Below are 27,700 nucleotides of genomic sequence, written 5' to 3' on the forward strand. Positions count from 1 at the left end.
AGTTGTGAAATTCTTAACCTTAAAATCCAACCCACAAAGTAAAGATGATTGTTGAGATTATGGCAGGGAGTCTGTTTGTCAAGGAGGAGGTGTAAGCCTGAGGCTTGATGGAGCACAGGTGTTTCAACACGCTGACCTGGACAAATGCAAATGTGAATATGGATAAGTACAACACTGTAAATAGACTCCAAGTGATTGCATACATTCTGTTGGAGTAAATTACCTTTCATCCAAATGCAGTATACAGGTATACAGTAAACTAGAATAACCACAATAGGTCTGTTTTATAGAAATTGGACACTGGGTGGCAGTCTTGTTCAGATAAAGTATACAAGGAAAGCGGCAAATCATTTTAGTGGAGGCTGAGGACATAAAATATTAAAATACAGAATGCAAAAAGTCATCCAGAAGCTAAGAGAATCCACATATACTACATGACCAAACGTATGTGGACACATGCTTGTCAACCATCTCATTCCAAAATCATGGGCATTAATATGGAGTTGGTCCCCCTTTTCTGCTATAACAGCCTTCACTCTCCTGGGAAGGCTTTCCCCTAGATGTTGGAACGTTGTTGTGGGAATTTGTTTCCATTCAGCCACAAGGGCATTAGTGAGGTCGGGCACTGATGTTGGGCGATTAGGCCTAGCTCGCAGTCGGTGTTCCAATTCATCCCAAAAGTGTTTGATGGGGTTGAAGTCAGGGCTCTGTGCAGGCCAGTCAAGTTCGTCCACACCGATCTTGACAAACCATTTCTGTATGGACCTTGTCTTGTGCACGGGTAATTGTCTTGCTGAAACAGGAAAGGGCCTTCCCCAAACTGTTGCCACAAAGTTGGAAGCACAGAATCATCTAGAATGTCATGGTATGCTGTAGCGTTAAGATTTCCCTTCATTGGAACTAAGGGGCCTAGCCCTGAACCATGAAAAACAGCCCCAGACCATTATTCCTCTTTCACCAAATTTTACAGTAGGCACTATGCATTCGGGCAAGTAGCGTTCTCCTGGCATCCTCCATCCCAGATTCATCAGTATTACTGCCAGATGGGGAAGCGTGATTCATCAATCTAGAGAACACATATCCACTGATCCAGAGTCCCATGGCGGCGAGTTTTACACCACTCCAAACAACGCTTGGTATTGCACATAGTGATCTTAGGCTTGTGTGCGGCTGCTCGGCCATGGAAACCCATTTCATGAGGCTTCGAACAAAGTTATTTTGCTGCTTCCAAGGGCAGTTTGGAACTCGGTAATAATAATATAATATATGCCATTTAGCAGACGCTTTTATCCAAAGCGACTTACAGTCATGTGTGCATACATTCTACGTATGGGTGGTCCCGGGAATCGAACCCACTACCCTGGCGTTACAAGCGCCATGCTCTACCAACTGAGCTACAGAAGGACCATAGTGAGTGTAGTGAGTGTTGCATCCAAGGACAGATGATTTTTACACGCTGCACGCTTCTGCACTCGGCAATCCCATTCTGCGAGCTTGTGTGGCCTATCACTTCGCGGCTGAGCCGTTGTTGCTCCTTGATGTTTCCACCTCACAATAACAGCACTTAAAGGAGCCATGTTGAAAGTCACTGAGCTTTTCAGTAAGGCCATTCTACTGCCAATGTTTGTCTACAGAGATTGCATGGCTTGGTGCTCAGTTTTATACACCTGTCAGCAACGGGTGTGGCTGAAATAGCCAAAACAACTCATTTTAAGGGGTGTCCACATACTTGTGTGTATATAGTGTATATACTAACCGTAGTACCAAAGATGCCATCACTGTTGCAATATTCACCAACAAATTGTAATAAAAATGTTTAAGAACATCACTTTGTGGAAGCTGCTCTTTATTAAAAAAAAAAAACCTGTCAATGTCTGCTACACGTTTTAATTACATAAACAAAAATATAATCCACGCAAGACAAAACGCAGAAAATATCCTGAATCAAACGTAGGTAGAGTCAGATTGATTGAATTGCTTTCATATTTCATACATCTTTCACTTCCCTCTCCATTGAACAGTCAGTTTTATATACACAGAGCACCGATCAACAGTGCCCCTCTCTCACCCTGTCCCACTGGATCTTTATACAACTAATTTACATCAAAACTGTAACCCTTGTTTAGTGTCTGCAACACCCAGACACACTCTCGTCTGGCTTCCAGGGAGTCAGAGCTGAGGTGGTGCGGGTAGCATGGAAAAATATGTTCAACATGAAAGCAATTCTTTCACATTCAGAGTAAAGGCAGCCATTAAATGGTCAGTGAGTCAATGGCATGCCAAGCTTAAAGCAAAATGGATTCCACCCCAGTGTGATGCTTCAGAAACGTGGATGAAGTGTTTTTAAAATAGACAGAAAAGTTGTTCCATTGCAAAAAATCCTAGGCACAGAATTTACTATATAGATTACTGACTCATACTGGAACCCCCTACTCCACTTGCACAGGGGAGATCATGAGATTTGACCTAGTAAAACTGTTCTTATCACAAAACTTGAAGAATATTTAGTGCTCTATCATTCCGTTTATAGGTGTATTTTATATAATATCTATTTTATTTTCTCTACATCTCCAATGAAACCATCCAACATCCATGTTAAATGCTGAGGCACTCCCACAGGTACTATAGATTACACTATAGATTTTCTTCCTCAGTTTTAAAACCATAACATAAATAAATAAACACACAAGGAATGTCTACTGTAAACACAGTAAAAAAGACAAACTAAAACAGGTGTAAATGTCATTAGCATCACTACTCAGTGACAGTTAAATAACTAGGAAATGGATCACTGATGATCGAATCAAGAGATGGAAGGATTCCTCTCCTCTTTTTCGTCTTGCCCCCCCCCCACACTACATTAGAACACCAAGCGCTTACACCCAACCACAGTGGTATTTCCAAATACATAATATCAAAGTTTCTCAGCACCCATAGCAGAGGATACAATGGATGAGGAACCCCTATAGGTACTTTTAAAAAACAGCAGCATCACTTGACGTCTTGGACAAATGACAGAATAACGGGTGGTGAATTATTTTCTTCCCATCGTTAGTTGGACATGGTTTCCATGGTTTTCCTCCAGTCATTGCACTGTTCGTTGTGTTCTTGACATGTCTGTATTTGGGGTGGGGAGAGGGTGAATGTTTCTCTGAAGAGTTAGACTGGCAATGAAGACAAAGCTTTGCTGCTAAGTACTTCATTTTCTGAGACACGTCATATTACATGAACTGCATCTGTGGATGGAAATCAACATACAAGGATTTATTAGAAAATAGTTTTACCAGCCCGCTCATGGTAGTTATGGCTGAAATAGTCAACTGAATAAATGCAATGAAAAGGCATCAGAATGTCCCCAGAGCAAAAGCAACTGTCACATAAGATACAGCTGATGAATCAAGATTTCAGCAATGGCAACCTATATCAGCAAAGACATACTGGTTAGTGTAATTGAAAGTTTAAAAACATCCTGAAATGCATCTGCCAATTGTTTAAGTGAGCAAGACACAAACCAACTAATCAAGCCCATATAAAGCGCAAGAGATATAGCGAGAGGAAATAAACAGCAGTGGTTGATCAGATGGAAGAAGCCGTGTGTTTGCAAATGAAGGAAGAGATAACAGTAAGAGAAGAGAAAAAAAGAGAAGCATTAATGTGAAGCCACGCTGCGCATGCATGTACATCCGCAAGCACACAGCATGCTGTACCTAAGAGACGCTCTACAAGAAATCCTTGAGAGAGAGCTGTGCAAATGGGTCCTGTCCGGGGGCTTTGAGAGGACTCTGGCTGGAAGGACTAGAGGCTGCAGAGGGCTATTTCAGGGAGAGGGAAAAACACACAGGGGGAGCAGAGGTCAGAGAGAGGAAGACAGTGTGTGTGAGTGAGAGAGAGGGGGAGCGATCAGATTGAATGAAAGAGAGAAGTGAAGGGTGAAAGAGAAGTTTCACCAAGATGGGAAAATAATTGGGGACTCTTGAGGAAACTGATGACAGACAGATGTCCCTCTCCTCCTGAGGAGGTAAGAGTAAACTGGAACATTGTTGTTTTCACAGGGGGTAGTACACACACACACACAGAACAGATACTGTAACTATACACCACACAGCACTGAATAGACCTGAACACTGAACTCACACAACCCTCCAATAGACATTTACCATCACACACACGTCTGATTATTGTACAAACACACACCTGGGCACTGGAAACAGAGCCAAAGGGGTTGGGCGGCCTCATGATGGGCTGGTTGTACATCATGTTGGGTTGGTTCATCATACCCATAGAGCCAAGCTGTTGGGGTGGCTAAAGACAATATCATAGAGAAACATCAGGCATAATAGACATGTTACAGTAGATTGCATAGCACAGAAGGATGTATAGCACTTATTACTGTTACTCCAATTACTACTGCATGGCTATTAGTTCTCAATGCTAGCTATACTGTATGGGTATTAGCTCAGTGCTAGCTATACTGCATGGCTATAATGTTCACATTGCTTGCTATACTGCATGGCTATTAGCTATCATTGCTAGCTATACTGCATGGCTATTAACTCTGTGCTAGCGAAACTGCATGGCTATTAACTCTCAGTGCTAGCTATACTGCATGGCTATTAACTCTCAGTGCTAGCTATACTGCATGGCTATAATGTTCTCATTGCTAGATATGCTGTATGGCTATTCCCTCTGTAAATAATAATACATTTTATTTAGCGGACGCGTTTCAAGATCCTCAAGGGCATCTTAGATTAAAAGTAGGCCTACATAAAATACAGTACAGTATGTAAAATGGATCAATTAAAAGTATTTGTGTGTGTGTGTGTGGGGGGGGGGTAGATCAGAGTCAATCTCAAAGAGTTGTGATTTGAGGAGTTTTTTTAAATGACATGACTGTGTCTGCATGTTGCATGTGTGGGGGAGAGTGCTAACTACTGCATAGCTAAGTCCTTCAGTACTAACTACTGCATGGTTATGTCCCTCAGTGCTAACTGCTGCATGGCTATGTCCCTCAGTGCTAACTACTGCATAGCTAAGTCCTTCAGTACTAACTACTGCATGGCTATGTCCCTCAGTGCTAGCTACTGCATGGCTATGTCCCTCAGTGCTAGCTACTGCATGGCTATGTCCCTCAGTGCTAGCTACTGCATGGCTATGTCCCTCAGTGCTAGCTACTGCATGGCTATGTCCCTCAGTGCTAACTGCTGCATGGCTATGTCCCTCAGTGCTAACTGCTGCATGGCTATGTCCCTCAGTGCTAACTGCTGCATGGCTATGTCCCTCAGTGCTAACTGCTGCATGGCTATGTCCCTCAGTGCTAACTGCTGCATGGCTATGTCCCTCAGTGCTAACTACTGCATGGCTATGTCCCTCAGTGCTAACTGCTGCATGGCTATGTCCCTCAGTGCTAACTACTGCATGGCTATGTCCCTCAGTGCTAACTGCTGCATGGCTATGTCCCTCAGTGCTAACTGCTGCATGGCTATGTCCCTCAGTGCTAACTGCTGCATGGCTATGTCCCTCAGTGCTAACTGCTGCATGGCTATGTCCCTCAGTGCTAACTGCTGCATGGCTATGTCCCTCAGTGCTAACTGCTGCATGGCTATGTCCCTCAGTGCTAACTACTGCATGGCTATGTCCCTCAGTGCTAACTACTGCATGGCTATGTCCCTCAGTGCTAACTACTGCATGGCTATGTCCCTCAGTGCTAACTGCTGCATGGCTATGTCCCTCAGTGCTAACTTCTGCATGGCTATGTCCCTCGGTACTAACTACTGCATGACTATGTCCCTTGGTACTAAGTACTGCATGGCTATGTCCCTCAGTGCTAACTACTGCATGACTATGTCCCTTGGTACTAACTACTGCATGGCTATGTCCCTCAGTGCTAACTGCTGCATGGCTATGTCCCTCAGTGCTAACTACTGCATGGCTATGTCCCTCAGTGCTAACTGCTGCATGGCTATGTCCCTCAGTGCATCCAGACATCTATCTGACAGATACTGACCATGCCATATCCCCCCACCATGCCTGTTGGTGTTGTGGCAGGGTAGGCCATGACTGGGGGGGTCTGTGGAGACACAAACACACCAATGAGAGCCTCCCGGGTGGCGCAGTGGTTAAAGGCGCTGTACTCCAGTGCCAGCAGAAACTCTTGAGTTCGCACCCAGGCTCTGTCGTAATCGGCCGCGACTGGGAGGTCCGTGGGGCGATGCAAAATTGGTCTAGCGTCGCGTCAGGGTTAGGGAGGGCCTGGCCGGTAGGGATATTCTTGTCTCATCGCGCACCAGCGCAGTGCGCGCTAGCCAAGGTTGCAAGGTGTTTCCTCCGACACATTGGTGCGGTTGGCTTCTGGGTTGGATGCGCGCTGTGTTAAGAAGTGGCTTGAAGTGCGGCTTGGTTGGGTTGTGTATCGGAGGACGCATGACTTTCAACCTTCGTCTCTCCCGAGCCCGTACGGGAGTTGTAGCGATGAGACAAGATAGTAGCTACTAAAAACAATTGGATACCACGAAATTGGGTATAAAAATAAATAAAAATATTTTAAAAACCACACCAATGAGGACACAACATCTTCTCTCACAGATAATCCAGCAGACCAATGTCAAGTCAAGACAACAACTTCTTAATATTGGTCTAAAACCAACACTAGAGTGATACAGTAGCTAGAACACTCATCACAGGCAGGTAAGAGCACCAGAGCACCAGTACTGTAAGAGGCCAGTGTAGTGTGTATTACCATGGAGACGGGGTTCCAGGTGGTGTTTGGGGCTGCCTTGGGCTGCCAGTTGCTTCCGCCAGTCAGCCTCTTCTCCCCAGGCTGGCTCCAGTGGATGTCACTGTAGATTAAGACAGCTAATATTAGCACTGGCTCCTAACTGCTGCTGGCTATACAGAACAGTTCTTCATCTAGCACTGACCACAGAATGTTGAAGAGACTGAACAGCATGAACAGCTCACTTACTTTTTTGTTGTGCCATTTCCAATCCCGAGATCTACAAGAGATAGTAATATAAATATGAGATGTACACATCCAGAAACAGTTAATTCTACTGTTTCTCTACTGTCTACTTTCAACCGTTCACTGCCTGCACCCGCACACCTGACTAGCATCACCACCCTGGATGGTTCCAACTTTGAATATGTGGACATCTATAAGTACCTAGGTGTCTGGCTAGACTGTAAACTCTCCTTCCAGACTCATATCAAACATCTCCAATCGAAAATCAAATCTAGAGTCGGCTTTATATTCTGCAACAAAGCCTCCTTCACTCACGCTGCCAAACTTACCCTAGTAAAACTGACTATCCTACCGATCGTCGACTTCGGCGATGTCATCTACAAAATTGCTTCCAACACTCTACTCAGCAAACTGGATGCAGTTTATCACAGTGCCATATGTCTTGTCACTAAAGCACCTTATACCACCCACCACTGTGACTTGTATGCTCTAGTCGGCTGGCCCTCGCTACATATTCGTCGCCAGACCCACTGGCTCCAGGTCATCTACAAGTCCATGCTAGGTAAAGCTCCGCCTTATCTCAGTTCACTGGTCACGATGGCAACACCCAACCGTAGCACGCGCTCCAGCAGGTGTATCTCACTGATCATCCCTAAAGCCAACACCTCATTTGGCCACCTTTCGTTCCAGTTCTCTGCTGCCTGTGACTGGAACGAATTGCAAAAATCGCTAAAGTTGGAGACTTTTATCTCCCTCACCAACTTCAAACATCTGCTATCTGAGCAGCTAACGGATCGCTGCAGCTGTACATAGTCTATCGGTAAATAGCCCACCCATTTTTACCTACCTCATTCCCATACTGTTTTTATTTATTTACTTCTCTGCTCTTTTGCACACCAATATCTCTACCTGTACATGACCATCTGATCATTTATCACTCCAGTGTTAATCTGCAAAATTTTAATTATTTGCCTACCTCCTCATGCCATTTGCACACAATGTATATAGACTCTCTTTTTTTTCTACTGTGTTATTGACTTGTTAATTGTTTACTCCATGTGTAACTCTGTGTTGTCTGTTCACACTGCTATGCTTTATCTTGGCCAGGTCGCAGTTGCAAATGAGAACTTGTTCTCAACTAGCCTACCTGGTTAAATAAAGGTGAAATAAAAAAATAAAACAAATATTTTAAAAACTGCTATAGCTGTGTGACATATTGCGATCTAACATATGAGTCAAAATATCAATAGACACAATGATTCACTCAGTAAAAAATGAGAGTTGATCTATTTTAATCTGAATTAAATATCCTAGCGTGACTTTGTGACACTTACTGCCCACCAGGTTGGCCAGGGAGGAGTCCAGGTCATCTCCGACCAGTTTGTCTGACAGCTGATTGATGGAGCACAGGGCCTGATTGGAGCCGATCATGGTGGGTTTCAGGATGTCTAAGGGGGACAGAGAGGTGTACATTGGTTGGATGTGAAACACCATGTGCATCAAACAGTAAAATATTCAACACCTCACCATCAGAGTCAATGTTGTTAACGCCGGTAGCTTTGGCTCCAAAGACTGACTCGAAATCCACCTGGAGTGCTCCTGGGAGGGGGGGCTGTGATGCTGTGGAGTACCCTGTAAAGAGGTCAAAGGGGAGGCTGCTCAGAACACAGCAGGTGCAGTGATGGATAAGCATTATCCATTGGTGTTAACGTCAGACCTGTTACAGTACAGCTACAGATTCTCCAGTACTCTACCTCTGAATAGACCTGCTATAGTACAGCTACAGGTTCTCTAGTACTCTACCTCTGAATAGACCTGCTATAGTACAGCTACAGGTTCTCTAGTACTCTACCTCTGAATAGACCTGCTATAGTACAGCTACAGATTCTCCAGTACTCTACCTCTGAATAGACCTGCTATAGTACAGCTACAGGTTCTCTAGTACTCTACCTCTGAATAGACCTGCTATAGTACAGCTACAGGTTCTCTAGTACTCTACCTCTGAATAGACCTGCTATAGTACAGCTACAGGTTCTCTAGTACTCTACCTCTGAATAGACCTGCTACAGTACAGCTACAGGTTCTCTAGTACTCTACCTCTGAATAGACCTGCTACAGTACAGCTACAGGTTCTCTAGTACTCTACCTCTGAATAGACCTGCTACAGTACAGCTACAGGTTCTCTAGTACTCTACCTCTGAATAGACCTGCTACAGTACAGCTACAGGTTCTCTAGTACTCTACCTCTGAATAGACCTGCTATAGTACAGCTACAGGTTCTCTAGTACTCTACCTCTGAATAGACATGCTACAGTACAGCTACAGGTTCTCTAGTACTCTACCTCTGAATAGACCTGCTACAGTACAGCTACAGGTCCTCTAGTACTCTACCTCTGAATAGACATGCTACAGTAGAGGGCTCAGTGGGGTAGGGAGCCTGGTGTGGAAGGTGCTGGGCCATGGACACTGGACCACTACAGAAGGAGTCTGACAACGTTAAAGGAGGAGCAAGAAGAATAAGAGAAGGCATTTTAAGGCACGGCAAGAAAGGCAGGCAAATTGACAGTACAGATAGAAAGGAGACAGTTAACAGAAAATAGTTAGCAGTTGTATAGGGACACTAACAGGTAACAAATAAAACTAATTCTAACAAAGTCAAAACAGGAACTGCGGAGTACATGGTATACAAATATCCTATTGACACTAAATTCCTTAAAATCGTCAGACTACCCTAACCATAGAGTTATTATTGGGCCACTAAACACATTACATGGGTTGAGGGGCGTATGTTTGCCTATGGGCTCAGGAAACATAGGCTGAGATGGTGAGCCATCGTAGTACCTGAGATGGAGTGTTCTATCCGCACTGTGCGTTTGTAATTGGTTGAAACGGACGAGTTTGTGTCAGTAAAGGGATTATAACGATCTAGAGAATCAAAAATAATATTGGTAAGTGAAACAGATTTCAACTTATTAAGAGGATACTACAACAGAAAATAATACAATTATTGGTTTGAAAAATCAGAATCTAGAAGCAATAGCCTATTTTAATACATTATGAAACAATATATACCAGCAGCAGGAAAACCATCATTTGAACATAACCAACTTGGTCAGAATTAACTTAGACATGGGTTTACTAGACTGTAAAATACATTTGAGACCTCAATGGATGAAGCGTCATATTAGACTGGGAGCCTATCAAAAGAACATAAACAGTAACTCCACCGTCACAGTGTTAGCTTGTGGTTCTATCCTTAGCACAGTCCTATAATGGAAACATGGCATGTGGAGGCCTTGCATTTTAAGGTACACAACAAACATTTAACTTTAGACAGCTATGAGATGATTTACATACAGACAGAAGTAACAACAGTACGGCTTATGGGAGACTTCCTTCAAACAGTCCCACAGAGAGACACATGAAGGGTATTTCAGGAGGAATAAAGAGTGTCTTTACCACCAAACATTTCATGACCAGACGTCCTAGAGGAATAGCTAACACCGTCGGAGGACACGACAGGCAAGTGAGCGGCGGCATCGACAACGACTTTTGAGAGGAAAGGGTTAAGGTTTGGCATGGAGTCATCTCCAGCTTCAGCAGAGGTGAAATGATCTAAGCAGGCAGAGGAGAGAAAGAAAGAGAATAGATAGAGAAGAGAAGAACAGGAGGATATCAGAGTCAGACGCAACAGGAAGAGAGGGAGAGCATGCAGAACAGGTCATGGTAGAAGACAGCAGACAATAGAGGGGTCCTGAGGTGGTGGCTGTTTCTCCTACCTGCCCATGCTGTGGCCACAGGAAGCCCTGTAGAACTGGCCTGCACTGAAGGGTTAAAGGTCTGCTGAATGTCAAACAGGTCACTCTCCATCTTCAGAGCACTGAGGAGAGAAGACAGCAGTGACGCAATACTTGAATCAACACTGGGAATGTAGCTGAACATTAAAATTACCAGATACACACAGACGTATAGGTTCCCTCTAACCACCTCTAAATCCTAAACTTAACCACTAGGAGGACAAAGAAATATCAGTGGTTATCAGCAACTTCTAAATAAGCCACGCTAACCTCTCTGGTCAACCACATGAGTGGGTAAGCTTCACAGCTCATAAGTGAAAGTTTACCCATTGGAGCAGCTGGGTGTGGAGAAGAGGTCGATGGCCGGGGCTGTGCTGATAGTGCCCCCGGTGGTGGAGACCGGAGACGTGTCTGTGGTGGCGAAGGAAGGCCTCTTAGAGAGCTCCTTCAGCCTCTGTTCCTGGGTGGAAAGAGTCCAAGTCAAATACAGATACTCTACAGATGTAGAATGTAGAGCGTAGACTGGAGGTGATGGTTGTAGTTATGTACAGTACCAGTCAAAAGTTGGGACACACCTACTCATTCAAGGGTTTTTATTTTTTACTATTTTCTACATTATAGAATAATAGCGAAGACATCAAAACTATAAAATAACACATATGGAATGATGTAGTAACCAAAAAAGTGTTAAACAAATCAGAATATATTTTAGATTCTTCAAACTAGCCACCCTTTGCCTTGATGATAACTTTGCACACTCTTGGCATTCTCTCAACCAGCTTCATGAGGAATGCTTTTCTTGAAGGAGTTCCCACATATACTGTGTACTTGTTGGCTGCTTTTATCTCACTCTGCGGTCCAACTCATCCCAAACCATCTCAATTGGGTTGAGGTCGGGCGATTATGGAAGCCAGGTCATCTAATGCAGCACTCAATCACTCTCCTTCTTGGTCAAATGGCCCTTACACAGCCTGGAGGTGTGTTGGGTCATTTTCCTGCTGAAAAAGAAATGATAGTCCCACTAAGCGCAAACTAGATTGAATGGCGTATCGCTGCAGAATCCTGTGGCAGCCATGCTGGTTAACTGTGCCTTGAATTCTAAATACATCACAGACCGTGTCACCAGCAAAGCACCCCCACACCCCCTCCTCCATGCTTCACGGTGGGAACCACACATGCAGAAATCATCCGTTCACCTACTCTACATCTCACAAAGACATGGCGGTTGGAACCAAAAATGTCAAATTTGGACTCATTAGACCAAAGGACAGATTTCCACCTGTCTAATGTCCATTGCTCGTGTTTTTTGGCACAAGCAAGTCTCTTCTTATTATTGGTGTCCTTTAGTAGTGGTTTCTTTGCAGCAATTCAACCATGAAAGCCTGGTTCACACAGTCTCCTCCGAAGAGTTGATGTTGAGATGTGTCTGTTACTTGAACTCTGTGAAGCATTTATTTGGGCTGCAATTTCTGAAGCTGGTTATCTAATGAACTTATCCTCTGCAGCAGAAGTAACTCTGGGTCTTCCTTTCCTGTGGAGGTCCTCATGAGAGCCAGTTTCATCACAGAGCTTGATGGTTTTTGCGACTGCACTTGAAGAAACTTTAAAAGTTCTTGAAATGTTCCGGATTGTCTGACCTTCTAAAGTAATGATGGATTGTTGTTTCTCATTGCTTATTTGAGCTGTTCTTGTCATAATTTGGACTTGGTCTTTTACCAAATAGGGCTATCTTCTGTATACCACCCCTACCTTGTCACAACAGAACTGATTGGCTAAAATGCATTAAGGAAAGAAATTCCACAAATTAACAAGGCACACCTGTTAATGCATTCCAGGTGACTTCCTCATGAAGCTGGTTAAAATAATGCCAAGAGTGTGCAAAGCTGTCATTAAGGCAAAGGTTGGCTACTTTGAAGAATCTCAAATCTAAAATATATTTTCATTTGTTTAACCCTTTTTTGGTTACCACATGATTCCATATGTGTTATTCCATAGTTTTGATGTCTTCACTATTATTCTACAATGTAGAAAATAGTGAAAATAAAGAAAAACCCTTGAATGAGTAGGTGTGTCCAAACTTTTAAATTATACTGTATGTAGGCCATACTGGATCGACCAAACGAGGCTTTGAATTGTTCAAATCATTGTCTGCATACTGCAACATATCAGTGTCCTTCACATCTAGATGGGACAGGCAACACAAAACCATGTCCATTCTCGTCAAATTCATGTTCCACGCATCATGACGGCTGTACCTTCAGTGCTTTGAGACGGGCCTGTTCCTCCTCCAGAGCAGCCTGCTTCTCCCGCTCGTCTACTTTAGTAAAAGACATCCCTGTACTGGCCAGCGAGGACACTGCGTTGGATAGAGTACTAGCCCTGAAACAACACACAACAGTAAACACCCCTCGGCAGAATACTACAGCAACCCTGGCTGAAAACATCAATAACCATTACCATCAATAATAATTTAACCAATATTGGCTTAAGAGCTTGGTGCACAAAGCAAATCAGTTATTATACCGGCAGCCACTTCTAGGCTACCTACAAGGGGAGTAGTGGACTCAGTGCCAAAGACACTCCAGTGTAAGATGTAGGATACTTCCCAAATGGCACCCTGTTTCCTATGCACTACTTTTGACCAGGGCCCATAGGGCTCTGTTCAAATGTAATGCACTATGTAGAGAATAGGGTGCCATTTGGGACGTAGCCCACCCTGTACATACCTGCTGGCAGCAGTGGAGTCTTTGACTTTCTTCCCCTCTAGAGAGGCCAGGTGCTGCTCCAGAGCTTCCAGGAGACTACTGGGAGCCTATTGTAATGGAGAACAGCAGTTAGTATAGGCCATGGTTAGAAAAATGCAGTTAGACAGTACTGTACAAACACAACCATCTAAGGCAGTGATGGGCAACCTGGTTACTGTACTGTGCATACACTAGCTTTTTCCTGACAACATATTCTGGAAACGTTTAACTGGTCATGTCACGTGGTGAGGAAAAACTCAGGTCCCTAACTATACTGTCCCATATACCACTATACCTTAGTTAATGGATTCTAGCTAGCACTTAGTTTACTGGGAAGTGTTTAGCTCATCAATATGGGACAAATACTAACTCGAAACTTCAGCTGAAAGCCACATTGGATGAGTGATTTTGAAATGTGTGTAGATGACACGGCACTTTCAACATCCTACAGTATGTGGTGTTGAATTGGCAATGTCTAAGCACACCTGGGCAGTATGTTGGATGGGATATGTGACAAAGAGAACTGTGTATACAATTGGTTTCACTCCTATAAAACACAATATCAATGAGATACAAAGTCAGAGTAGAGGCATGCAAAGACAACACCAAAGCAAGTCACAGACACAGAAGAAGAGTGAGATGAGAATACTTACACAAACTGTGAACTAAAGGTGGAAAGATAAGGGGAAATACAGAATATAAAGGTGGTGATGGTCAGAGATCAATATCTATATTGAACTGTAACTACAATGTATTTGAAGGGTATAACACTGTTGCAGGTGCCTCATAAAACATACAATAGGGGACATAACACACAATTAGTGTAATTGTACTTTCAAGGAAAAGTATGATCCTTGGTCGAGGAGGAATTTCCCATGGAAATACTGTAATATAACCAGTGTCACTGCAAAGACTGACTGTAGCACAACAGGTGTGGGGGGCCATCTATTCAATTTCCTGTACATTGTGTGAAATCTGAAGTACTGTAAGATACAGTCAGTTTGGACTCTTAACAGCTTAACACCTTTATTTACTGTAGATAGAGCCTAATCAAGAGGGGAAGAAGAAGAAAAAGTGAGAAATATGCCTCAATTGGCAACATGCGCTAGAGGACTTCATGCACTGAGCAGTGCCTTATCTCTGGGAGACGTGTGCAGGGTGGAGTAAATAGTGTGGAGGGACAACAGAGCTGATTAAATAAGAGGAGTTAATACTGAGATAGAGAGACACACAAAGAGAATACAGAATGAGAGAAGAAAATAGAAAGTGATAGCAAGAAATAAGGGAGAGAAAGTGAGAGCCAGAGAGAGAGAGATGGAGACAGTAGGAATCTAACTGTCTTTTCAGTAGACAAACGGATAGAGTAAGTTCGGTGTGTAGGTGTTTTGTGCAGAGAATGTGTCTAATAGGTTATACCAGCAGAAGTAAATCCATCATTCAGTTTGGAGTGTAAAGTCTTACCTGGGAAAGGTCTGGAATGTCTCCTCGATCAATCCCCACCTGCTGTCAAATGATTATGTGCAAAGTTATAGTGGTGCTTCTAAATGAAAACGTTTTTTTTTCCTACCACTATCCAATTTATGCCACCATAATTTTCTCACAAAAATGTAAATATATCAGAGGTTTTCCCCTTTAATGAATGGTATTGAATGAATGAATAGCATCAAACTCAAAGCAGGTAAAGAAGAAATCACCTCTGCCACTTTAAGGAACTCTGAGATTCGGGTCATTCGGGTCAGGAACTTCTTGTAGATATCCAGGCCCTCTTTACACTGGGTTTTCTTCATGTCAAAGTACTTCTCTGTGGAAAAAAAATTACAATTAAAAATAACAGCGGGTATTAGCGCTGAAAATCTGTACACACACTAGGGATAAACTCTGTAGAGAATTTAGTCTCCATTAGTACAATTTAGTTCTGTACATATCAAAAGATCTACAGTACAAGGATCTACAAAGCACTTCTCCAGACTAAACATTTTAAAAGAGTATTGATCAGAAAATAGTGGAGTAAATCAAGTTGATGTTTTACCCAGCAGGTTGATGATGCCTTCGTTATATGCAGCGAAAAGCCTAATGGAATCTTTGAAGAGGAGCATGAACCCTGCATTGATCACTCCGTTTGTTAGCTCATTGGCATTAACCTGAAGAAGACATATCATTCAGTTTCACATAAGCCATAAGTTGCCCTTTTAACACATAATGACTTTGGCATCGCTGACAAACAATAAAAGAGCAGGTCAGTGAGGGGGAAAATAGCCTGTATCCATCTCAGGTTTCAGCACTGTCCATTCAGTAATCAGTATGCCTGACAATATGTTAGCCCCAGGAACCCTCTCATATTACAGTACATGAGCAGCACGGTTCTGAGGAGGTTGACCTCAGACTCACATTGAAGTCGAGGAGGGCGTCCATCTGGCTTTGTATGATAGGGATGGTCTTCAGTAGCTTCTCTGTATTCATGGTCCTCATCACCCCATCCACCCTGTTGAGATGTGTGTATGTGTAGTGTTAGATAGATATTAGAAGCACAAAGGACAGAGAGGGAGGGAATCAGTGAGAATAGCCTCAGCCAGTCAATTTCTACTGCATGTTAACAAATCGTTCCCAGAGTTACAAAAATACTGTGATTACTTGATGGGATATAAAAAGCTTTGAAAATGTTGAAAAAATGATGACATTCTGTTGTTAAAATTGACAGGAATCTTCTTAACTAAATATTTGAGCTGTCAAATATTTTAAGTATTTTTTTTTTACACCAGCTAGCGGCTCTGTAAGGGGAAAGTGTTTATTGTAAGAAATGGTTTGAGCCTTTGAACTCCATTGACATACATTCGGGTCAGTCAAAAACAAACACACCACTTTCTTCTGTTATATGTTGGGAATTTCTTACCCTCGCTTTACTTTAGTGAAGTCAAAGGCAACCTGTCTGTATGACACAGCCTTTTCATTCAGATATCGACTGTACCTCCGGATAAATGTGGACATATCGTAGCCTGGGAGAGAGAGACCTGAGAAGTGATATAAATCCTACATTTGTCATGAAAACCTACTTGAGAATCATGCTATATTCGTTCAAAAGTTATATTGTTTCCTCTTATAAGTATTTGTCACTGTAACAGTTAAGGATGAGTTTGAGAAAAGCATTTGAGAGCCAAGGCCTCATACTTTACCTTGTAAACCACTTTTGTCCAAAAAATTACTGAGGTTGAATAATGTGTTCCTTGAAGCCAAGTACTGCACAAAACGCTGTATTAAAGAAAAAGAGCGGTATCAATACATGTTCTTACATTTTCATTGATCTACAGAAATAGAATAGGACTGGAGTACCAGAGTAATTTCCAGATGTTTATTAAAATCGCCTGGTTAGCAATTGATTGTCTTATTGTCTGTGACCTGAAAACTTCAACACTATAGCATTGCCATTATAGATGTACTATACTGTATATTACAGCAAATAATGGAATGAGTGATGAATATAGCCATAGACAATGTTTCATTGAGTGGTGATTGTAAGCCCAGCTCACCTCATTACCGTAGACCATAAGGTGGTGTGTGGCGATGAGCGACTTGAAGACCACCACCCAGCTTGTGCTGGTGGTCCTCTCAAACAGTGAGTCAGCCAGCTGGGGAATGTTCACATTCATCTCATTGGTGCAATGGATCAGGTCTAAAGATGAGAGAGACAGACAGAGAGAATGTTAGCGATGTCTAGGAAGACCATGGATAATTGATGTCAAGTAGTGACTTATGGCCACTGGCCAGTAGAGGTTAAAACAACTGTGGATACAAGGCATTTCCCCAATGGGGGAGTTGAATTTTGGGGTAAAGTTAGTTAATATTCTATGAATGACAATGTTTTGAAAATCTGTGTAAACAGGGACTCAGGCACTCTGCCCTCAGCTGCAATCTCATTCAATTAGCTTTAATTCAAGGTCTGGCTAATTGCCTAACTACACTCAAGACACTTAATTACTATGCTACGGTACTACAGGCTGCCTCTCTTTTTTGGCACGGTAATTCCTCAAGAGGGTCTACTGAAGTTCAATAGATGAAAGCCTGATGAATAAGTCACCATCTCTAAATCAAACAATATATTTTTGGTCAAATACACTATAGATACAAAGGTATGTGGACACCCCTTCAAATGAGTGGATTTGGCTATTTCAGCCACACCCGTTGCTGACAGATGTTTAAAATCGAGCACAAAGATATGAAATCTCCATAGAAAAGACATTGGCAGTAGAATGGCCTTACTGAAGTGCTCAGTGACTTTCAACTTGGCACCGTCATAGGATGCCACCTTCCCAACAAGTCAGTTCGCCAAATTGCTGCCCCGGTCAACTGTAAGTGATGTTATTGTGAAGTGGAAACTAATTATTAGAATCAGGTGCGCTAGATTAGGGTCGGATTGAAAACCTACAGGACAGTAGCGTTCCAGGAACAGGGTTGGAGAGCCCGGATGTAGAGAGATTGGGGGATGCCAGTCAAACCTGTGCAGTCTGCCCATTCCTATTCAGAGTTAGACTGAGTGATGAACAGATTGACAGTATAATAACCAGGCCTGGCTTTCTGGCCTATATTCTCATGTTTTCAAAGGAGGGGGGTCTAAGTAGGACAGCATAACCTTCCAGAGCAGCAGTTAGCATGGCTAGTTGATTATCCAGGGAAGACTGGGACTGGGGTGGGGGATGACAGTGCTGTCATGTTATAGACACTAGACAGCCTGCTAAATATTCACCGGAGTTCGCATTGATGATAGCACCTTTTTTAACTGCACCTTGATGGTGTCATATGTTGCAACACTGCTCAAAAAGTAGGTCTAACACAAATCATACTGTATGCAACACTGTACATGAAGACGGTAGCACAACAATTAATTGCAATTGTCAGGTAAAGCAGCCACACTGAGAACTCCAAAATATTACTGTGTGGACAGTGGGCCAGGAACGATGACAGTGTTATTTTAACACCTCTTTACATAAGGCCTAGGCGGCCTACTCTTCTGTCTGTGTATGAGAGGCTGTAAGTGAGTCTAGGGTACAGTGCATTCATAAAGTATTCAGACCCCTTGACCTTTTCCACATTTTGTTGCGCTACAGCCTTATGCAAAAATGTATTATAGTTTTTTCCCCCTCACCAATCTACACACAGTACCCCACAATAACAAATCAAAAACAGGATTTTAGAAATGTTTGCAAATGTATTAAAAATAAAAAACTGAAATATTACATTTACATAAGCATTGAAGACCCTTTACTCAGTACTTGAAGCACCTTTAGCAATTACAAACTCAAGTATTCTTAGGTAAGACGCTACAAGCTTGGCACACATGTATTTGGGGAGTTTTCCCATTCTTCTCTGCAGATCTTCTCAAACTCAGGTTGGATGGGGAGCTATTTTCAGGTCCTTCCACAGATGTTCAATCAGGTTCAAGTCCGGGCTCTGGCTGGGACCCTCAAGGACATTCAGGAGGCAATCCTACATTGTCTTGGCTGCATGCTTAGGGTCGTTGTCCTGTCGCAAGGTGAACCTTCACCCCAGTCTGAGGTCCTGAGCAGATTTTCATCAAGGATCTCTCTGTACTTTGCTCTGTTCATCTTTCCTGCGATCGTGACTAGTCTCCCAGTCCCTGGCGCAGAAAAACATACCCACAGCATGATGCTGCCACCACCATGCTTCACCGTAGGGATGGTGTCAGGTTTCCTCCAGACGTGGCACTTGGCATTCAGGCAAAATGGTTCAATCTTGGTTTCAGCAAATCTGATAATCTTGTTTTTCATGGTCTGAGAGTCCTTTACGTGCCTTTTGGCTTCCATCTGGCCACTCTACCATAAAGGCATGATTGGTTGTCCATCTGCAAAGTTCTCCCATCTCCACAGAGGCACTCTGGAGCTTTATTAGTGTCCATTGGGTTCTTGGTCACCTCGCTGTCCAAGGCCCTTCTCCCCCGATTGCTCAGTTTGGCCGGGCGGCCAGCTCTAGGAAGAGTCTTAGTGGTTCCAAACTTCTTACATTTCAGAATGATGGAGTCCACTGTGCTCTTGGGGACCTGCAATGCTGCAGCAATGTTTTGGTACACTTCCCCAGATCTGTGCCTCGACACAAGTCTGTCTGGGAGCTCTATGGATAATTCCTTCGACCTCATGGCTTGGTTTTTTTATCTGACATGCACTGTTAAATGTGGGACCTTATATAGACAGGTGTGTGCCTTTCCAAATCATGTCCAATCATGTACAATCAATTAAATTACATTTACCATAGGTAGAATAATCAAGTTCTAGAAACATCTCAAGGAGGATCAATGGAAGCAGGATGCACCTGAGCTCAATTTCGAGTGTCATAGGAAAGGGCCTGAATACTTATGCAAATACGTTTTAAATTGTAATATCTAAAAACCTGTTTTCACTTTGTCTTTATGGGGTATTATGTGTAGATTGATGAGGGGAAAAAAATTCATACATTTTAGAATAAGGCTGTAACGTAACAAAATGTGAAAAAATTCAAGGGGTTTGCATTCCCCATCACATTGGATGGCTGATCGGGTTTGGGTGAGCCAACAGACTTCTGAGCCAACTTTCACTCATCCTGTCATATAATGGCTCCTGTACCTCAGGAGAGTACTGTAGACCTAAGCTCAACTAACAGGTGTGAAACAACAGGCTGGCTGGCTGAATCAATTCACAACTTTAGCATAGATAGTCCATAGATTCAAATGTGATTAGAAGTGGGCACTTTCAGATCACACCGTTTTCCAGTTGTTCCAGAGGTCAATGTCTGCAAAAGGAACCTAGGAAAAGCAATACAATATGTAGCTAATCTACTACATTCTTCAGTTGGGGTCTGAACCAGCAACCTCCATGTCATTGTACCTGTGTCATGCAATATTCTCCTATAATCATGATAACAATGACATATGAAAGGTAACCTATTATCCATAACCTGCTTGCAGAAGAGATACAAAATCCTTGAGATTGAATCACATATAATTAAACAAATTATAGTTGGAATTAATTAATGGACATTTATTGCATTCACTGTTACTTTTGCAGTGGCAGGTGCTCTGATTTGTAACGAGTAGCGTTTCTGAGGATAGTCACACAGATTTAAAAAAGGTCTGATGTTGCCATCAGGGTTAAATATGCAGTACCAGTCAAAAGTTTGGACACCTACCCATTCAAGAGTTTTTCCTTTTATGTTTACTATTTTATAGAATAATAGTGAAGACATCAAAACTATGAAATAACACGTATGGAATTATGTAGTAACTGCAAAAAAAAGTGTTCTACAAATCCAAATAGACTTATCTCCATCACCAACTTTAAACATCTGCTATCTGAGCAGCTAACTGATTGCTGCAGCTGTACATAGTCCATCGGTAAATAGCCCACCCAATTTACCTACCTCATCCCCGTACTGTTTTTATTTACTTTTCTGCTCTTTTGCACACCAGTATCTCTACCTGCACATGACCATCTGATCATTTATCACTCCAGTGTTAATCTGCAAAATTGTTATTATTCGCCTACCTCCTCATGTCTTTTGCACAATGTATATAGACTTTCTTTTTTCTACTGTGTTATTGACTTGTTTATTGTTTACTCCATGTGTAACTCTGTGTTGTTGTCTGTTCACACTGCTATGCTTTATCTTGGCCAGGTCGCAGTTGTAAATGAGAACTTGTTCTCAACGAGCCTACCTGGTTAAATAAAGGTGAAATAAAAAATAAATGAAAAAAAAATTTGAGATTTTTCAAAGTTGCCTTGATGACAGCATTGCACACTCTTCGCATTCTCTCAACCAGCTTCATGAGGTAGTCACCTGGAATGCATTTCAATTAACAGGATGTGCCTTGCTAAAAGTTGATCTGTGGAATTTATTTCCTCCTTAATGCGTTTGAGCCAGTCAGTTGTGTTGTGAGAAAGTAGGGGCGGTAAACAGAAGATAGCTTTATTTGATCTTTATTTTTGCCTTGATGACAGCTTTTCCACATTCTTGGCATTCTCTCAACCAGCTACACCTGGAATGCTTTTCCAACAGTCTTGGAGCAGTTCCCACATATACTGAGCACTTGTTGCCTGCTTTTCCTTCACTCTGCGGTCCAACTCATCCCAAACCATCTCAATTGGGTTGAGGCAGGGTGATTGTGGAGGCCAGGTCATCTGATGCAGCACTCCATCACTTTCCTTCTTGGTCAAATAGCCCTTACACAGCCTGGAGATGTGTTGGGTCATTGTCCTGTTGAAAAAGAAATTATAGTCCCACTAAGCGCAAACCAGATGGGATGGCGTATCGCTGCAGAATGTTGTGGTAGGCATGCCGGTTAAGTGTGCCTTGAATTCTAAATAAATCACAGACAGTGTCACCAGCAAAGCACCCCCACACCATCTCTTCCATGCTTTACGGTGGGAACCACACATGCAGAGATCATCTGTTCACCTACTCCGTCTCTCACAAAGCCATGGCGGTTGGAACCAAACATTTCAAATTTGGACTCATCAGACCAAAGGACAGATTTCCACCGGTCTAATGTCAATTGCTCGTGTTTCTTAGCCCAAGCAAGTCTCTTCTCCTTATTGGTATCCTTTAGTAGAGGTTTCTTTGCAGCAATACTACCACAAAGGCCTGATTCACGCAGTCTCCTCGGAACAGTTGATGTTGAGATGTGTCTGTTACTTATGAAATATTTATTTTGGCTGCAATTTCTGAGGCTGGTTACTCTAGTGAGCTTATGCTCTGCAGCAGAGGTACCCCCAGTCCTCATGAGAACTAGTTTCATCATAGCACTTGATGGTTTTTGCGACCGCACTTGAAGAAACTTTCAAAGTTCTTGAAATTTTCCAGATTGACTGACTGACCTTCATGTAAGAAGGCGCCGGAGCAGAAGGCAGACATTTTACGCCTTAAAGTAATGATGGACTGTCATTTATCTTTGCTTATTTGAGCTGTTCTTGCCATAATATGGACTTGGTCTTTTACCAAATAGGGCTATCTTCTGTATACCACCCCTACCTCATCACAACACATTGGCTAAAATGCATTAAGGAAAGAAATTCCACAAATCAACTTTTAACATGACACACCTATTAAATGCATTCCAGGTGACTACCTCATGAGAGAATGCAAAGAGTGTGCAATGCTGTCATCAACGCAAAGGGTGGCTAGTTTGAAGAATCTCAAATTATTTTGTTTAACACTTCTTTGGTTACTACATGATTCCATATGTGTTATTTCATAGTTTTGATGTCTTCACTATTATTCTACAAAAACTTGTGACAAAGAAATTCACGTTATGTCCTGAATACAAAGAGTTGTGTGTTGGATTTGCCCCAAACATCACTGAGTACCACTCTTTATATTTTCAAGCATGGTGGTGGCTGCACCATGTTATGGGTATGCTTGTCATCGGAAGGACTAGGGAGTTTAGGATAAAAGTACATGGAAAAGAACACAGGCAGAATCCTACAGGAAAACCTTTCCAACAGACACTGGGAGAGAAATATTAACCTTCCAGCAGGACAATAACCTAAAAAACAAGGCCAAATATACACTTGAGTTGCTTACCAAGACAACATTGAATGTTCCTGAGTGGCCTAGTAACAGTTGACTTTAAATGGCTTGAAAATCTATAGCAAGACTTGGAAAAATGTCTGTCAGGCAATTACCAACAACCAACTTGACAGAGCTTGAAGAATTTTAAAAGGAGAATAACATGCAAATATTGGTCAATGCAGGTGTGCAAAGCTCTTGGAGACTGACACAGAAAGACTCACAGCAAACGTAAACACAGTAAATGCTGCCAAATGTAATTCTAACATGTATTGACTTAGGGGTGTGAAATGTGAATACATATGTAAATTAGATTTCTGTACTTCATTTAATACATTTGCTAAAATGGGGTGTTGTGTGTAGATGGGTAAGATTTTTTATTTATTTAATCAGTTTTGAATTCAGGCTGTCACACAACAAAATGTGGAATAAGTCAAGAGGTATGAATACTTTCAAAATGCACGTACATGCGTTTCCCTCAGCAGTGACAGACACACCTAGTAATGATAATAATATGGAATACACTTTGCATATTGGACTGAAAGCATTATCCTTGATACTTCCTCTAGGCCTACTGTGAAATATGAACAAGGTAGTTTCTACCTCTGAGCTGTTCAAAGGTGTTTTTTATACCCTTTCCTATGGTAAATATATCAAATAGACCTAATGAATTTACTCCCTGGAACATATATTTTAGGGGGCATTTTTGTATAGCCAAAACGTTTATGTACTGTATCGTGGAGAACTGGTCAATTGTAAGATAAGATACACCGACTGATACATGATAACTGTTTAGACCAGGGAGCCTAAAGCTATGCGAAATTAATTAAACCTCTATACAGACGGCTAGAAAGCTTGCTCATTTGAAAGTAATGTTAATGATGAGCAGGAATACCCTGAAACTATACAAAATATATCTAATATTAAAAGTACTGTTGTTAACGTCCAGTTAAATAATGTTCCGAGAATTCTCATTGTGCGATCTCGTTTTTCTACAATATAACGTTATCCTTGATACATTTTGACAGTAACTAGCAATAACATTAGCCTATCCATTCAGCCTTTGGGCCTTGTGTAACCATCGCCATAATTCAAGAAATGCAGAATTCTGACTGGTTTTAATTAAGAATGACATATTATATCAGAAACACTTGATTAATTCGATACTTACAATCCAAATGTTTCTTTTTCGGGCCCATTATTTCATGTGTGGTGGCCTTGCATACTGTTTTCGACACAGCAGATCCAGTTACACTGTGCTGGGCTGCAGTTATCCTGTCAGTAATGCTCTGCCCCGACATCTTCGTTTATTGATGCAACAAAGAATTTGAAAAATCACAATACGTCTATAAAGTTCCAAATTAATTGAATGATATAATCTCTACGGTTGACACCTCCTGTCCGCCGCCTATTTAAAAATAAAATAAAGAAAGGGGGAAAACAAAGAAAAAGACAGGGCGACGAGGCGGAAGAAAAATGATACAAAGAAATTCAAACAACGTATCCAACGCTTGACTATTTCAGTCTTATGTTGATCCAACTGACGCCTTTGATCAAATAGATTTCATAAATAAAGATGCGGCGGTAGATTTGGTGGGTTCTCTCGCTGACTCATTCTCTGCCCATCTCTCATCCCGATCTCTCGCTCACTGGATCCCTGTGTGTCTCCTGTCTTCGTATTGACACTCCTGCTGTGTTTAAAGGACTAGAAGCATTCAGGGAAATGGCGGGCCTGCTCTGCTCTCAGAAAGGTTAGGATGTATGACGTTATACGAAGCAAACCGACCTGGAATCAGATTTTACATCCATAATCCATAACATTTTATTCTGTGCAGGTGTCCACAACTGATTGTGGTCTTGGTGGGAAATTAATATGCCAGACCACAGCAATTAGGCCTAAATCAATATTCTGCAATAATTTCATAATATTTTCAAATTATGCCCACAGTTCTTTTTCTTTTTTCTTTCTTGCAACACATTTGTCCAAGTCCCACTCCCTGCATGCTGCTATTGAAGCTTGTGTTGATTAGGCCTAGGCTACACTGGCTGGGTTCTTCTTCTTCTTCTTCTTCTTCTTCTTTGAGGTTAACTGGCAGACTACACTCATAAGGTGTATTGCCGCCACCTACTGTACGGGGTAGTAAAAAATACCCCAAAAACAAAATCTGTTTTGTATGAACAAATTCATACCATATACCGAAAATAAAAAAACACGAACCAACGCTACTACCTTGAATTTCAAACCAAAAACTGTACTATTCAGATCCCTACACAGGCTCAGGAACCTGAGAGGGGAACCTCTTTCAGTAGTATTCAGTACTCCCTGTAACATTTCGGCTGTAAAGTCCTGGAGATCCAGAAATCTATTTGCCGCCTTCACAATGATGTCCAGCTTCTTTGATTTTTTATTAGTTTGACTATTGCAGTTTATCACTTGCGCTATAAACCCAACAAAGTCCACCTTCTTCACAATTAGTGTGTCGGGATCCTTCTCCTGCATGGCATTCACTGCAGACTGTGGGACATCCACTACCATCTCCTCTCTACTCACTCCTTCAGCTATTTTCACTTCCTCCACATAGAAGACCTGCTGGATGGCCCTGATCCTAGCTGCTGCGACCTCCTTCATCCATGCAAGGCACTCTGGGAACATGATTCCCATCACAATTACAACAACATACTTTATCTTACTCTTCAACTACTACATATTTATTCGTTCGACAAACACTTGCCACGTGTCCAAACGTTTTATAATTGTAACACTGCAGCGGCTTCTGTACATACGGTATCACCGCATATCTCACATACCCAAGTTTTACATAAGTTGGAATAACTACTTCATGAAACGACAGTAAGACCGATAGGCTTCGCTCCTTCTTTCCGTTTATCAGACAATTCAAGGGAAGTGCATCTACCACTCCTGGAATGTCCACACAGCCTCTATCTCCAACGAGACACCAGAGATTACATTTAACTGGTGCCCGACTCTGAAAATCAGAGCTTTCCACATCATACGTCAACATCTTGTTTGAGCCGCAGAGCTTTCTCCTTTTGCACTTTTGAAACACACAAAATCAACATCATACCGCTCCTGGTCACTCTGAACGATTCCACTTTATCTAATTCGTCCTTCACCATCTTCGAGACTGCAAACAGGTCACCCAAAAAAAATATCCTTGCTTGTGAATCACTCTCCAACCATAAACTGCTGTTCATTTCCAACTTTAGCCCTTTTTACTCTACTGTTCTTCACCATCGTCCACTCATTCTCACCAACTGTACTCGCGACAAGAGAATCGCACAATACTTCCGCTTCCGCCATTGCTCCTCCAGTCATCCCCCGGACTCCCTCATACTTTGCTGTGATAGATGCAGGAGTTTGTGTTCACTGGCTGTGTTGAGTGTGTTCACACAGGCTGCGTTGTGTGCGATCTGATTGGTCAAAATACTAATTTGTGGAAAAATATCAGAATTGGGTTTATGTCTCATATAGAAATAGTTTAGAGCCCTTTCGATAACTAAATTACTGTTAAAGTTATTTGATAACTTCATGTTAGATTTATTTGAACCATTTTGCGATAATAAAAAAATTATAGAGTAGACCTAGAGCCACATATTTTATTCTAATATGGCTATGGCTCTGACTGGGCAGAACCTCACAGGGCAAGAGATAATGTTGAAAAAAATATATTTCTTCATTTTGTCTTGACAGTCCAATAGCCTACTGTATGTATTTATGTTGCTTTCCATGTATGTACTTAACTTATTATACTATAATTACATCAGTTTATCGCAGGTGAATCCATCATGACTTCACTATGTCCTCTATTCTCACTGCACTAGATATGTAGCCCATTATTCATTTCTCTTATCCTGCTTGCCTTTCTTCTCTATTTTCAATGAAGACAGATGACTGATAGACCTTACCGTAAAATGCTTACTTATAGGCCCTTAATCAACAATGCAGTTTTAAGAAAAATACCAAAAAATAAATGGAAGTAACAAATAATTAAATGCAAATAGTCTGGGTAGGCATTTGGTTAGCTGTTCAGGAGTCTTATGGCTTGGGGTTAGAAGCTGTTAAGAAGCCTTTTGGATCTAGACTTAGTGCTCCGGTACCCCTTGCCGTGCGGTAGCAGAGAGAACAGTCTATGACTGGAGTATTTGACAGTTTTAGTGCCTTCCTCTGACACCACCTGGTATAGAGGTCATGGATGGCAGGAAGCTTGGCCCCAGTGATGTACTGGGCCGTGCGCACTACCCTCTGTAGTGCCTTGCGGTCGGAGGCCGAACAGTTGCCATACCAGGCAGTGATGCAACCAGTCTGGATGCTCTCGATGGTGCAGCTATAGAACCTTTTGAGGATCTAAGGATCCATGCCAAATCTTTTCAGTCTCCTGAGGGGGAATAGGCTTTGTTGTGCCCTCTTCACAACTGTCGTGGTGTGTTTGGACCATGATAGTTTGTTGGTGATGTGGACACCAAGGAACTTGAAGCTCTCAACCTGCTCTCAACCTCCACTACAGCCCTGTCGATGAGAATGGGGGCGTCCTCGGTCCTCCTTTTCCTGTAGTCCACAATCATCTCCTTTGTCTTGATCATGTTGAGGGAGATGTTGTCATCCTTGCACCACATGGCTATGTCTCTGACTTCCT

General features: G+C 42.2%; 1 protein-coding gene across 18 annotated transcripts; it reads right to left on the minus strand.

The window, feature by feature from the left end:
- Nucleotides 1-1,829: 1,829 nt before the first annotated feature.
- Nucleotides 1,830-26,453, minus strand: LOC118397474 (phosphatidylinositol-binding clathrin assembly protein-like). Of its 18 annotated transcripts, XM_052467669.1 has the most exons (24): nucleotides 26,132-26,312; nucleotides 24,217-24,346; nucleotides 17,024-17,166; nucleotides 16,670-16,745; nucleotides 16,390-16,507; nucleotides 15,888-15,981; nucleotides 15,529-15,640; nucleotides 15,194-15,300; nucleotides 14,961-15,002; nucleotides 13,482-13,567; nucleotides 13,011-13,134; nucleotides 11,082-11,215; nucleotides 10,738-10,838; nucleotides 10,418-10,573; nucleotides 9,800-9,883; nucleotides 9,350-9,445; nucleotides 8,486-8,590; nucleotides 8,293-8,406; nucleotides 6,962-6,992; nucleotides 6,737-6,836; nucleotides 6,005-6,067; nucleotides 4,195-4,302; nucleotides 3,708-3,812; nucleotides 1,830-3,236 (listed from the first exon to the last, which is right to left on the minus strand). In XM_052467669.1, the coding sequence occupies exons 2-23, from the start codon at nucleotides 24,344-24,346 to the stop codon at nucleotides 3,720-3,722; spliced, it is 2,217 nt and encodes a 738-aa protein (XP_052323629.1). In that variant the 5' UTR covers nucleotides 26,132-26,312; the 3' UTR covers nucleotides 1,830-3,236; nucleotides 3,708-3,719. The 18 variants fall into 18 exon arrangements, with proteins under 18 accessions (XP_052323629.1, XP_052323636.1, XP_052323630.1 ...); XM_052467676.1 differs by lacking the exons at nucleotides 24,217-24,346; nucleotides 26,132-26,312 and adding an exon at nucleotides 26,319-26,453; XM_052467670.1 differs by lacking the exon at nucleotides 24,217-24,346.
- Between the last annotated feature and the right edge of the window lie 1,247 nt (nucleotides 26,454-27,700).

Source organism: Oncorhynchus keta, chromosome 18 (genome assembly GCF_023373465.1).
Source record: "Oncorhynchus keta strain PuntledgeMale-10-30-2019 chromosome 18, Oket_V2, whole genome shotgun sequence".
Classification (NCBI taxonomy): domain Eukaryota; kingdom Metazoa; phylum Chordata; class Actinopteri; order Salmoniformes; family Salmonidae; genus Oncorhynchus; species Oncorhynchus keta.

Excerpts from the sequence above, each read along its gene's own strand:
- LOC118397474 (XM_052467670.1), bottom strand. The coding sequence starts at position 26,261 with ATGAACAGCAGTTTATGGTTGGAGAGTGATTCACAAGCAAGGATATTT. Across the intron at positions 17,167-26,131 it reads GTTCAGAGTGACCAGGAGCG|ACCTGATCCATTGCACCAAT; the intron begins GTATGATGTTGA and ends TCTCATCTTTAG. Across the intron at positions 15,641-15,887 it reads ACGCCCTCCTCGACTTCAAT|GTTAATGCCAATGAGCTAAC; the intron begins GTGAGTCTGAGG and ends TGTCTTCTTCAG.